Source organism: Leopardus geoffroyi, chromosome D4 (assembly GCF_018350155.1).
Source record: "Leopardus geoffroyi isolate Oge1 chromosome D4, O.geoffroyi_Oge1_pat1.0, whole genome shotgun sequence".
Lineage (NCBI taxonomy): Eukaryota > Metazoa > Chordata > Mammalia > Carnivora > Felidae > Leopardus > Leopardus geoffroyi.
This window is the reverse complement of record NC_059342.1, coordinates 10,685,609-10,698,544: the sequence shown is the minus strand read 5'-3', so window position 1 is coordinate 10,698,544 and position 12,936 is coordinate 10,685,609. Positions and strand designations below refer to the sequence as shown.

The 12,936-nt window shown below is 47.4% G+C and overlaps 1 protein-coding gene across 6 annotated transcripts in view; it reads left to right on the top strand.

Annotated features, from left to right (window-relative positions):
* DOCK8 (dedicator of cytokinesis 8) overlaps nucleotides 1–9,215 on the top strand; it is a 229,527-nt gene extending 220,312 nt beyond the window's left edge. For all 6 annotated transcript variants that reach the window (XM_045469434.1, XM_045469433.1, XM_045469432.1 and 3 more), the window contains 2 exons: nucleotides 7,621–7,791; nucleotides 8,114–9,215. In XM_045469434.1, the coding sequence (XP_045325390.1) occupies nucleotides 7,621–7,791; nucleotides 8,114–8,174 (232 nt within the window). In that variant the 3' untranslated portion in view covers nucleotides 8,175–9,215. The remainder of the gene's footprint in view (nucleotides 1–7,620; nucleotides 7,792–8,113) is intronic.
* The last annotated feature ends 3,721 nt before the right edge of the window (nucleotides 9,216–12,936 follow it).

Here is a 12,936-nt window from a genome sequence, read left to right as displayed (position 1 = left end):
GACACAGTAATGACTTCTGTCACTTTTCCAGGGTTACAGAGACCTTATCAGCGGGCCAAGGACGCTAGAAAACAGCCAAGTGGGACAGGTTCCACGGCCATGCAGGAACAGTACACATACATACCCCCCCCCCCCCACACACACACACAGGGCTCAGCCCCTCCTTCCTGTCTCCTGCAATGATTCTAAAGACATCCATTTTTGTTACAATGTGACCTTGTCCTTCTCTCTTAGCACCCCCACCCTGGCCAACTCTTGTGATCCAGCTCTGGGTCCTCAAGGCTGGTCCCATGCTGGAGGGTTGCTGGGGCTGATACGGAATGGGAGCATATCATACAAGCATTTGAGCCCCAGGACTCTGTGTCTCTTCGGGCCTGAAAGAGGTTGAGGCCAGGGTACTGGCACTAAAGACTATCTTGTAGTCTGATCTGGTGAACCGTGCCCCTCTGCCTGGATTCTAGTGTGTTCCTCAGGTCCTCAGGATCTACTTCTGGGTGTCAGATGTGAGACCCAGACACCTTCCCAAGCCTGTAGCCCCAGTCTAGCCCCCCACCCCCCACATCTGGCATTAGGAGGAGGGAAAAGGGCCACTGTACCTTCCGTGAGGGAGATGGTCACACAGGCCCAACCAGAGGAGGTAGAGGGGGCTCTGAGGGGACAACAGAAAGATCCAGCCACTGCCCCTTGTCCGCCCCGGGGCGCGCTCCCTGCCCCCACCGTGCCTCGCCCTGTCAGTCTCATGAGCAGACCCCTCTGCCCCAAGGAAAGCGGGCAATGTTGAGAGCTACTTGGCTGGGTCCTCCCACACCTGATACCGTTTCATCCCCATAAACCCATTTAATAGATGAAGGAAATGAGGTTGAAGAAGGTTATAATTAGCCAAGGTCACACAGCAAGTAAGTGGCAGATCCAGGATTTAAACTCTTCACCCTGGACAGGCTCCCCTTGGGGTCTGGGGTCTGGGTCTGGGTCTGGGGTCCGGCAGAGGCCGGCCGGGGAGGCAGGAGGTGAAGGGGCCGAGTTGGAGACACAGGGAGGTGTGCCTGGAGGAGCCCATGGTCGGCTCACACCTGCTGCAGCTGTCCCTGCACAGGGGCCACGTGTGCCCTAGCGCCCTGTCCCCAAGCCACCCGTCCTTTGCCTTAAAGGGCCGGGAGCACAGTCCTCAGTTTCTCCAGTGTCTCTGTCAGATGCCCCCCGTTCCGGCCCCGAGTGGACACTTGCTAACGAGGTACCCGGAAGAAGCAGAGAAAGACAGAACACTGCCAACTGGGGCTCGAGCGAGAGCACTTGCAGCCGGGTTCAGGCTGGGAGGCCAGCGTCTTCCCGGGTGGAACATGAGGTGTGGGGGGCCAGGAGCGTGGGCTCCCCAGCCAGGCTGCCTGGGTTCACATCCCCTGTGCCTTAACTAGCTGTGTGACCTTGGGCAAGCTACCTAACCCCAACTTTTTTTTTTTAATGTTTATTTATTTTTGAGAGAGAGAGAAATCAGGGGAGGGTTAGAGAGAGAGGGAGAGAGAGGATCTGAAGCGGGCTCTGCACCGACAGCAGAGAGCCTGATGCAGGGCTCTAACCCATAAACCATGAGATCATGACCTGAGCTGAAATCGGATGCTTAACCTACTGAGCCACCCAGGCACCCGTTTTTTTTAATCCCTTTTGAAAGAGTTTATTTATTTTGAGAGAGAGAGAGAGAGAGTGAACACATGAACAAGAACGTAAGGGGTAGAGAGAGAGAGGGAGAGAGAGAGAGAGAGAGAGAGAGAGAGAGAGAGAATGAATCCCAAGCAGGCTCCACACCATCAGCACAGAGCTGGATGTGGGGCTCGAACTCACGAGAGAGAGTTCACGACCGGAGCTGAAGTCGGACGCTTAACTGACTGAGCCCCCCAGGCGCCCCTCCCCACTTAAAAATGGGAATTATAATAGTAACTACCTCTTAGATCTAGTGTCCGGATACGATGAGCTAATAATACACAGGGCTTAGAATAGGGTTGCACATACTAAGTGACCAGTAAATGTAACATCATTCGGTGGGACGAATAGAGACCCGATCAATTGGAATAGGAAGCAGAAACTGAATTTAAATATAGAAAGTGAAGTTTAAATTTAAATGGAGCAATTGTCCACTGCTTAAGGTTTCTGTGCCTTCATAAGGTTTGTACCGTAAGACACGGTGGGGCCGGGGGGACCGGAGCCTGGGAGACACAGGACTCTGGATTTGCACCTGCTGTTCCCACAGGTGTGTGGCTCAGGACAGAGCTCACCATCTGTTTGCCTCTTATTTTCATTAACGGTGAAAAACGAGGGACAGGAACGTAAATTCTCCAGCAGTTCATCATTCTCCTATTGAGCAAACAGTTTTTGTACTCGGATTAGCTCCGTCAGAAGTCATAACCACCACAACAATCAGCGTTCTTACACCTTCTGAGCATCACTCATTTCGGCTTTACAAGCACTACGAGGTCGGCTATTATCGCCGCCGTATCACAGGTGAAGGAGTAGGCATGGAAAGGTTAAGTACCTTGCCTAATGTCACAGAGCTAATACACCCCAAAGCGGGATGCAGAGGTGACTGTCTAGACTCTTAGGGACTCCAGAGTCTAGAGTCTAGACTCTTAGGGACTATTCTGTGCTGTTCTCTTTAGGAACTGCCTTCAGGTGCTAGAAACGGAGAATGGAAGGAAGATGGGTTTCAATAAGCTAGAAACTTGTTTTCCTCTCATATAGAGTAAGATCAGAGATTGTCACCCCAGAACTACGCCATCAGTGTGGCCTCTTTCCATTCTTTTGCTCGGCCATCCTGATTATAGTGCGTCCAGCCTCACGGTCACAAGATGGCTGCTTAAGGCTCTGGCCATCCTGACCACATCCTTGGGAAGCATCCGGAGTAGAAATGAGGAAACAGCAAACATCTATGCCCCTTTAAAGAGCTTTCCTGGTGACTGTATCTTGTATCTCATCGGCTCTCCATATCCGGTAAGGGAGGCTAGGAAATGTAGTGTTCCAAGTAGGCTCACCACATGGAGTTCCATCACTAAAAAATAGAATGGATTGAGGCAGCAGCTACCGGTTTCTGGCAATCCCAAGGGACTGACGTGCGGGCTGTGCTGAAGGAGCATCACAGAGGAGGGAGGCCGACAGATATTCAGAGGTGGAGGGCTACCTGACCACCCTGTCTGTAGGCAAGACGCCTAACTCCTTTCAGAGAGGCCCCAGGAAGTGACCGTCAGCAAGAGCCAGGAACCATGTTCTGGAGTTAAAACCTCCTGCTCTTTGTCCACATCAGCGTGGTTTCTGTGGGACTCTGGCTGCTGGAAAGCCCCAGGCACGTCTGCTATAAGAAAATGCTTGTGTTCAGTGAGGTTACCAACAAAGGAGGTGGGCTTCTGAAATAGCATCACTGAGTGAGAGCAGCACACTTCAGATATACATGGACCTGATGAAAATGTTACAGGCAAGGCCAGTGAAACAATTATTTACGTTGTAGTTCTATGCTACTGTGTAGATTTCCCAGGAGAAACGGCTGTGCCCAGGGAGGTGTATTTAGTGCACGGCTCTCTTTATTTATGGATTTAAATTAACACAATGGAAATTATTTTAAGTTTAATAAAATCCAGTGTATGTAATCCAAATGGAAGAACGGAAGAAACACAGAAAATGTGTATGAAACAACGTATAAATTATGAAATTTGTTAGAGTATGGAACACCTCGGCGACTCAGTCAGGTAAGCATCCGACTCCAGCTCAAGTCATGATCTCACGGTTCGTGGGTTCGAGCCCCGCGTCGGGCTCTGTGCTGACAGCTCGGAGCCCGGAACCTGCTTCGGATTCTGCGTCTCCCTCTCTCTCTGCCCGTCCCCTGCTCGTGCTCTGTCTCTCTTCGTCTCAAACATAAATAAACATTAACGAAAATAAATAGTATTTAAAATTTGTTAGAATAGAAATTAATATTACTACTACAAAAGCTAGAACATTTTCACCCCACCTATTCATAGATTTGTCTTTTGAATGCTCTGTTTATTTATTTTTTTATTTTATTTAAATCCAAGTCAGTTAACAGGTAGTGTTATAGCGGTTTCAGGAGTAGGATTTCGTGATTCATCACTTACTTGTAACGCTGTGTTTATTTACCGCTACCGAAAAACACAGAGGCTTAAAAGGACATCTACTTATTATGCATGTGGCTGTAGGGGTTGGTGGGCTCAGCTAGGTGGCTTTCGCTCAGCCTCTCAGTGGCAACTAGACTTCCTCACTGTCTGCGCTGAAAATACTCACCCAGTGCATGCCCCACGAGACCTAGCCAGGCAGAAGGCACGTTGCCTTCTATTACCCAGTCCCAGAGCATCACCTCTGCCACACTGTCCACTGGGGCAGCCACACAGGACCGCCTCCCCCTCGATGGAAGTGTCACAAGGTTCTGGAAGCACATACAGGATGGGCAGTTATTGCTGTGACCAGTTTTGGAAGCTACGACCTGCCACACTCCAGAGGCACGGGTCTGCCTTAGTATCAAAGCTTCTCCCTTAGCCGATTCCACGGCCCCAGGAGGTCGTACGAGATTATCATTCCCATTTTACAAATGAGAAAACTGAGGGTGTCGGTGTTTGAGTCATCGTGCTAATGCATAGCAAGTGGGTGTCAGCTCCAGCTCTGCCTGCAGGTAAAGCCAGCTTCCGCAGGCCTGTTGTCGTCTGTCACCCCACCGGGGTCTTGAAGTCATCCTGACCCTGATTTTATGTTTCACATGGTGGTAGCTCGTGGAACAGTTACTCGAGAAGCAATAAAATAATAATAAGGGATGAGGTGGATTTCTCAGGATTCAAAGGTCACACACCTCCCGTTCCCACCGCTCCTGGAAACCTGGGACATGCCACCTCAGGCATCCTACAATTTGCCTCAGTTAATGGCAACCTTAAAAGCTAGGGGAATCGGGGCGCCTGGGTGGCTCAGTCGGTTAAGCGTCCGACTTCGGCTCAGGTCATGATCTCACGGTCCGTGGGTTCGAGCCCCACGTCGGGCTCTGTGCTGACAGCTCAGAGCCTGGAGCCTGTTTCGGATTCTGTGTCTCCCTCTTTCTCTGACCCTCCCCTGTTCATGCTCTCTCTCTCTCTCTCTCTGTCTCAAAAATAAATAAAGGTTAAAAAAAATTTAAAAAAAAAAAAAAAAAAAAAAAGCTAGGGGAAGATCCAGTTAACGGAGTTCTTTTGGCTTGTGTCTGAGTTACCAAATCCTTCTGCCACAGGCTAATTCTAGGGGGAAGCGGTGATCATGGGTTTATTTTTGCTCAGGCCAGGTAGCGTTCCCCTGTCACTCAGCCACATTCTACCCTCTTTACCTTTGATGGTTATCCTGAACATGTGTTGAGTGGTCATACTGAGGGTTTGGGTAACAAGGTCCCCATGACTGAACCCAGACCTGACACCGCTATGGGGAAAACAGTTTAAACCACACTGATCGCCAGAATGCCATTATCTGAAGCAAAATGAAGAATGATTACTAATTTCGGAATGTCAGGTAGGTTTCAACCATTAGGTCGTCCTCCAAGGTCTGTTGACTTGTAAGTGTCCTTGGGTAGAACAATGTAGAATAAAAGGCAGGACTTTATCATGTTGACATAACATGATTTTCTTCTTCGGTGTGAAGCGTAAGCTGTGAGAGACCCCGGAAACACGAGGCTTCACTGTCTCCAAGTTAGATCAACACAACGCGTTTTAACGATTTTCTGTCTGATACTCTACGGTTTTACCACAGTGGAGTTGGGTGTGGGTCTTCTCTTGCCGAGGAGACGATTCGTGTCTGTTTGCGATGCTGGAAAACCGTCAGCTGTCATCTCTTTCTTTATATTTTTAAGTTTATTTATTTTGGGGGGGGGGGAGAGAACTCCAGGCGGGCGCCTCGCTGTCAGTGCAGGTTTTCACAAACACTGAGATCATGACCTGAGCTGAAACCAGGAACCGGACGCTTAACTGACTGAGCCACCCAGGCACCCCTTAACCAATGTTTTACATTTTTAACTCTTTTTTTTTTTTTTTTTTTTTTAATTGCTTCGGTGATTTCCTTAGGTCTGTCGTATAGCTCCTGTGTTTTCCATTTGTGTCTGGTACTTTTTTAACCTGTCCATTGTGACTTTGCTTTAGTAACTATATTTTTAACTTCTTTTGAATGTTTATTTCTGAGAGAGAGAGAAAGAGACAGCACGAGTAGGGGAGGGGCAGAGAGAGAGGGAGACAGAATCCAAAGCAGGTTCCAGGTTCTGAGCTGTCAGCACGGAGCCCGACGCTGGGCTCAAACTCACGAACCATGAGATCGTGACCCGAGCCAAAGTCAGACACTTCACTGACTGAGCCACCCCGGTACCCCTAGTAACTATATTTTTAGATCTAGAAGTTTCATCTGGTTCTTTTTTGAAATTTCCCTAATCTCTTCTTTCATACTCTGCAATTTTTTTACTCATGAATTTTATGCATTTTATTACATCTCTGTATTCGCTTTGGTCTTTTCTATTGTTCTGTCGTCTCAAATTCTTATTGGGTTATTTCTTCTGCTTGTTGCCTCTGTTGGTTCTCCCTCATGATGGGTTGGTTTCCTGATAATATGCTTTGTGACATTAAAAAAATTTTTTTTAATGTTTATTTTTGAGAGAGACAGAAATAGAGCATGAGCGGGGGAGGGGCAGAGAGAGAGGGAGATGCAGAATCCAAAGCAGGCTCCAAGCTCTGAGCTGTCAGCACAGAGCCCGACGTGGCTCGAACCCACAAACCGTGAGATCACGACCTGAGCTGAAGTCGGATTAGCCAACTGAGCACCCTGCTTTGTGATGTTTTATTGTGAGCTCATCCCTTTGGCAAGGGTCACTCTTTGTACAGGTGGGTGGCACATGAGCCCTGATTGAGAAAGGGTTTCTCTAGGAGCAACTTGACATTAATTTCCATCTGAGCCCTGCATATGTCAGGAATCTTGGTTGCTTTATTATTATTATTATTGTTATTATTATTGTTTATTTATTTTAGGGGGGGGGGGGAAGGGGCAGAGAGAGAAGGAGACAGAATCTGAAGCAGCCTCCAGGCTCTGAGCTGTCAGCACAGAGACTGACACAGGGCTTGAACCCATGAACCATGAGATCATGACCTGAGCTGAAGTCAGATGCCTAACCGAGTGAGCCCCCCAAGCGCCCCACACTTAGCATGTTCCATTCTGCAACGACCCTGGGTTTGAAACCTGGACCCACCCCTTCTTCACAGTGTTATCTTGGGCGAGTCACCTGACGTGGCTGAGCCTCAAAGATGACACAGAGCCACAGACTTTCCAGATTTGTTGGGGAAATTAACCAGATAATGTATGGAAACCTCCTTGTATGGTGCCTGGCACCGAGCATCTCACAGCATCGAGATCACCTGGGTCATCACTCTGTAGAGATTCTCATTCCTGAGATCTGATTCCTTAAATCTGAGTCCAGAAGTCTGAATTTGGAAAGGCTCCACAGGCCCCCTGATAGGCTAGCAAGTTTGGACACACTCTTGGAGGTACTGGAGGAACGTTAGATAGTAGCTAAGCGCTTCACGCGCCTGTGAAGTAAAGCCTCATTCCCCTCTCTGCCCTGTTGTGTGCGTATCTCAGATGCGGTGAGGCCGTGGAGAAAAACAAACGTCTCATCACGGCGGACCAGAGGGAATATCAGCAGGAACTCAAAAAGAACTACAACAAGCTGAAAGAGAACCTCAGGCCAATGATCGAGCGGAAAATTCCAGAACTCTACAAGCCGATATTCAGAATTGAGAGTCCCAAGAGGTGAGTTCGGGGCAAGGAGGCCTCTTCCTGGGGGATAAAGGACAGTGATCAGGCCCGGCCGTCGGGGCACGCTCTGGTGCATGGGGCATCGGAGCACTGGGAGTGTGCCTGGCTTAGAGAAGCCTCCAGAACCGGATCTGTCCCGATTCCATCCTGCATCCTGAGTGCTTACCCCCCTCCCTTCTCCTTGACCTCCCTGGGACCCCTTCCTGTGATTACCCCCTCCCTCTCTTTAAAAGGCTAAGGGATCTTTCTTACCTCTGTTTTGTGTTGTTGTTGTTTTTTTTTTCTCTCACTCTCTCTCTGTCCTTCTTAATTTCAGAGACTCCTTCCACAGATCTAGTTTCAGGAAATGTGAAACCCAGTTGTCACAGGGCAGTTAAGAAAAGCTGTCTTCACGCTTGGAGACTGAGGCCCCCGTGACCCTGGCAAAGTGCTCGCTGGTACTGAGAACACGGGACATTTGCCGCGCAGGACCGACCGCAGGCTCCCTGACAGAGCCCTGGAAGTTTCAGGATCCGAGTGACCGTGGGGATTCCATCTAAATGGGGTCTGATTAGATTTTGGCCATACTGAGGGATCGGGATAATAGAGGGTGGTTAATCAGAAGTGCCAGTGTATTTATCAAAGCATGGTTCTCCCAATACTGTACAAAACAAGGCCTACGTGGCATCTCCTGTTGAGTGGTCGGTCACAGTCTACGGGAGAGATGACTTCTTCTGGCCATATTTGGATTTACAGGATAACCCCAAATCGCCCAGGGGAAAATGGAAAATCTGTCCACCGTCCTATTCAAAGTGAACTTCAGTCCTTCCCTGTTTGTGGGAAAGTAGGGTGAGCCGGCAGGTGGGCAAAACATAAACATGTTCGATAAATGTTCCAGGGGAGTCCTCACGCGAAATCTAAAAGTCATCATGGTTGGAAACGTGGGGGTAGATTAATTATTTGTGAACTCGTCACCTTTTTGGTCACGGCGGACTGATTGTGCAGTTATTTTTGCTGGATCGTTACTGTGTGTTAATTTAACAAGCGTGTCGAGAGGCGCACTGGACACAGTGACTTAGGAGATCCGCGCTACTCCGCGACGTTGACTTGCATCGAAACAGTTCTCCTGCAAGACTCCGCCTTTTTTCTTAAGCTCCTTCTCGCTCACTCTTTCTCTGCTCCTGTCTGGGACCAAGTTTATTTTTATAAAAGGATAATATCTCTGCTTTCATTTCAGAAAATTGTGCTGTCCGTCAGCATATGTATGTATATCAGCTACAGAGTATATTCAACGTTGACTTCTTTTGACAAAGAAGGAGACAGATGGACGCACTTATTGTTTGAGAATTAAATGGTCTATTTTTCATGCAGCTGATGACCTTGACTGGTACTGAAAACGTAATAAGAATTGCAAGCAAAATGCTTCCCTTTGCAGCTCATGTTTTTGTTGTTGTTGTTGTTTTGTTTTAATTTTGACAACTCGTAACTCTTGGAAAGCATTGCAGAGAAGACGAAACATTTTTATGCCATCAGGCCTCTCAGACAGTACTATCCAGGGTCTCACTTCTTATGCCGAGTTTAATTTGGTATTCCTAAGAGAGAATGTAATTTGGATAACCCAAAACTTTTTAGTTTATACCATCAGGTATGTATGAACTTATATTCTGAAAGAGGTATTTTTTTTTTATTATTATTATTATTACCAAAACTTTACTAGTTTAAGTGGCAAACTTTTTGTGTTTTAGGCATTTGGGGCAGAACTCTTTCTAAAGTAGATTATACACTTAATTGCTTTTAAATGAGTACATACGATATACGTTAATTCCATATGCTGTTTAGTATCTTTCGTGGGGGAGGTCTGGATGAGACCAAGGTCAAATACATTGTCACTGTCCTCCAAAGCCCGCCAGCTTTCGTGAGGAAGAACATCCACACGCATGTGGCCACAGTACGGAGCAGACGAGAACAGGCCCCACAGAATGTAACCTTTTAGGGGCACCTGGTGCCTCGGTTGGTTAAGCATCTGACTTTGGCTCAGGTCATGATCTCACGATTCGTGAGTTCGAGCCCCACATCGGGCTCTGTGCTGACAGCTCAGAGCCTGCTTCAGATCCTCTGTCCCCCTCTTTCTCTGCCCTTCCCACGCTCACGCTCTCTCAAAAAGAAACAAACGTTAGCAATGCCTGGGTGGCTCAGTCAGTTGGGCATCCAACTTTGGCTCGGGTCACGATCTCACGGTTCCTGGGTGTGAGCCCTGCGTCCAGCTCTGTGCTGATGATGCAGCACCTACTTGGGATTCTCTTTCTCAAAATACATACAACCTTTAAAAATTATAAATAAATAAACATTAAAAAAAGAAAACTGTAACCTTTTAGGAGTGAGTCAAAGATTGGCCATCACTGTCAACATCTATTATATTTTGCCCCCAAACAAGTGTTCACTGTGAAGTTATCTAGGGTTGTGTTATAACTCAAGAGCCCTAATAATCCTAACTGCCTAAGATATTCCTGATTAAATGTCCCCTGCATTTTCTCAGGCTCTCTGGTACCACAGTGGGTGCTGCTTAGTGACAGGTGCAGGGACTGGGTTAACTGCTGCATTCCTGTCCCCTAACCCAGTGCTGAACTCACAGAAGGTACTTAGTAACTATTTGTTGAATGACAACAAACGGATGAGTCTGAGTAGCCTGGCTTCTAAGACAGCGCTGCCCACTAGGAATGCAATACAGGCCACATAAATAATTTAAAATTTTCTAGTAGCCACATTAAAAATAATCATAAGAAGGGGTGCCTCGGTGGCTCTATCCAGCTCTTGATTTCAGCTCAGGTCATGATCTCTCCGTTCGTGAGATAGAGCCCCACACCGAGCTCTGCACTGACAGTGTGGAGACTGCTTGGGATTCTCTCTCCCCCTCTCTCTCCCTGTGCCCCATCCCCCACTCATGCTGTCTCTCTCTCTCTCAAAATAGATAAACATGAAAAAATTTTTAATCATAACAAGAGATAGGTGGAATTAATTTTAACAATACATTTTAGTTAACTCAGTATATTTTAAAATGATCATTTCAACCTATAATCAACATGCAAACTATTAATGGGGCGTTTTACATTCTTTTTTCATACTAAGCCTTTAATATCTGTATGTATGCAGTTTACATGTGCACATTTTCCATTTGATACAAGACCAGCCACATTTCGGGTGCTCAATAGCCACATGCGGCTAGTGGCTACTGTATTGGACAGTGCAGTCTAGAAGCTTCCAACTGTTAAAACTTGATGCTTCTGCTGTATGGGCCCTGAATGTAGTGGGGCTAGTGTCTGGAGAGAGAATGCCAGAATTCTGAGTGAGACCCCATGGGCTTCCCCACCGGTGAAGCTTGCGGAGTTGGGGCTATGGATTGGCCAACCTTGGTTTTGGTTCTCATAGTCTTTCTGAGTTAACCCGGATGCTTTACTCAGTTCCAGGCAGTTCAGCCATTCTTTAGGTAACAGGTATAGATATAGTGGAGGCATTGCTGCACTTACATAGATAATAGCATAAACAAAAAACTTGGACGCTGGTCCTCTTAACCCTTAAATATAGGGTTAAGAAAAAAAAAACATTTTAGGGACGCCTGGGTGGCTTAGTTGGTTGAGCGTCCGACTCTTGATTTCACTCGGGTCATGATCCCAGGGTCGTGGGATCAAGCCTGGCATCAGACTCTGCCCTGAGCATGGAGCCTGCTTCAGATTCTCTCTTTTTCCCTCTGCCCCTCTCCCCCAGTCATGCTCTCTCTCCCTTTTCTAAAATAAAAAAGAAATTGATTGTACATTTAAGAATCATTTCTTCATAGGGGCGCCTGAGTGGCTCAGTCACTTGAACATCTGACTCTTGATTTTGACTCAGGTAACGATCTCAGGTTCGTGAGATCAAACCCCTGCATCAGGCTCGCACTGGCAGCGGGGAGCCTGCTTGGGATTCTCTCTCTCCCTCTCTCTCTCTCTCTCTCTGCCCCTCCCCCACTCACACACGCTCTTTCTCTCAAAATAAAAGAAAGAAGCACTTTAAACATTCCTAAAAACAAAAAGGCCAAAAAGCATCCCTAAGAGTAAAGCAAATTAGGCCTTTTGTTTCTCTGAGAATTAGAGAAACCTGATATACCATCATAGCATCTTGACTTTACTTCGGAAAACCCTCAGGGTAAGCTTACTGGAGGAATCTTCTGCTTAACTTCATGCCTCCTCTCCTTCCACAAGGTCAAGGGTACAATTTGTCCCTACCTCTTAAGAGTCTCCAGGAAGGGTCACCTGGCTGGCTCATCAGTGGAGCATGTCACTCTTGATCTCGGGGTTGTGGGTTTGAGCCCCACCCCTGCACAGGGTGTAGACATTGCTCAAAAGACAAAAATCTCCAGGAGAAGGAGACCTAGGCTGAACAGACCTGATTGGGATGTCACAGCACTCACCGTCTTTAGCCCCTTTATTCCATTCCGTAAGGAGTCCTTTCCGTGACAATAGATTTGTTTAAAAATAATTTTTTTTTGTTTGTTTGTTTAAAAAAATTTTAGAGCCGTCATTGATCATTGTGGTTGCAAGTTCTTTTCAAAGACAGGGAGCCTTTGTTTTGCTTTGAACGTATTTTAAATGCTTGCTATCTCAAATGTTGTAAAGCGGCTATCAAGTATCTTTTTGCGAAGAAAACAAAACATCCCAAAGGTTCTAACGCATTCAGGAATGCTGGGTATGTCCACGGTATCCCGTGTATCGTGTCACGAACTGAGAGCAGAGCTTCCCAATCTTTTTCGCCCCATGGGTTTAAAACATGTCATCCGTCGAGATGTAACAAATAGCCCGCCGACTTATTAGCTTTAGACAAAAATAAACCGTCTCTCACCCAGTTCCTGCGGATTTGCACCAAGTCAAGATACTGGCCAGAGCCACGGTTATCTGAAGGCTTGGCTGAAGGTGGAGATTTCTGTTCCGAGGTGGCTCATTCCTTGGAAAGTTCGTGCTGGTCGTGCATGGGATGCCTCCCTTCTCCTCCCTGCAGACCTCTCCCCAGACGGCACGAGTGCCCTCATGCCACGGCTGCTGACTCCCCCTGCGGGGACCGATACAAAAGGCCTAAGGCACAAGCGGCAAGGCCTTTTAGGACCTGACCTCCGGAGTCAGACTCCCTCAC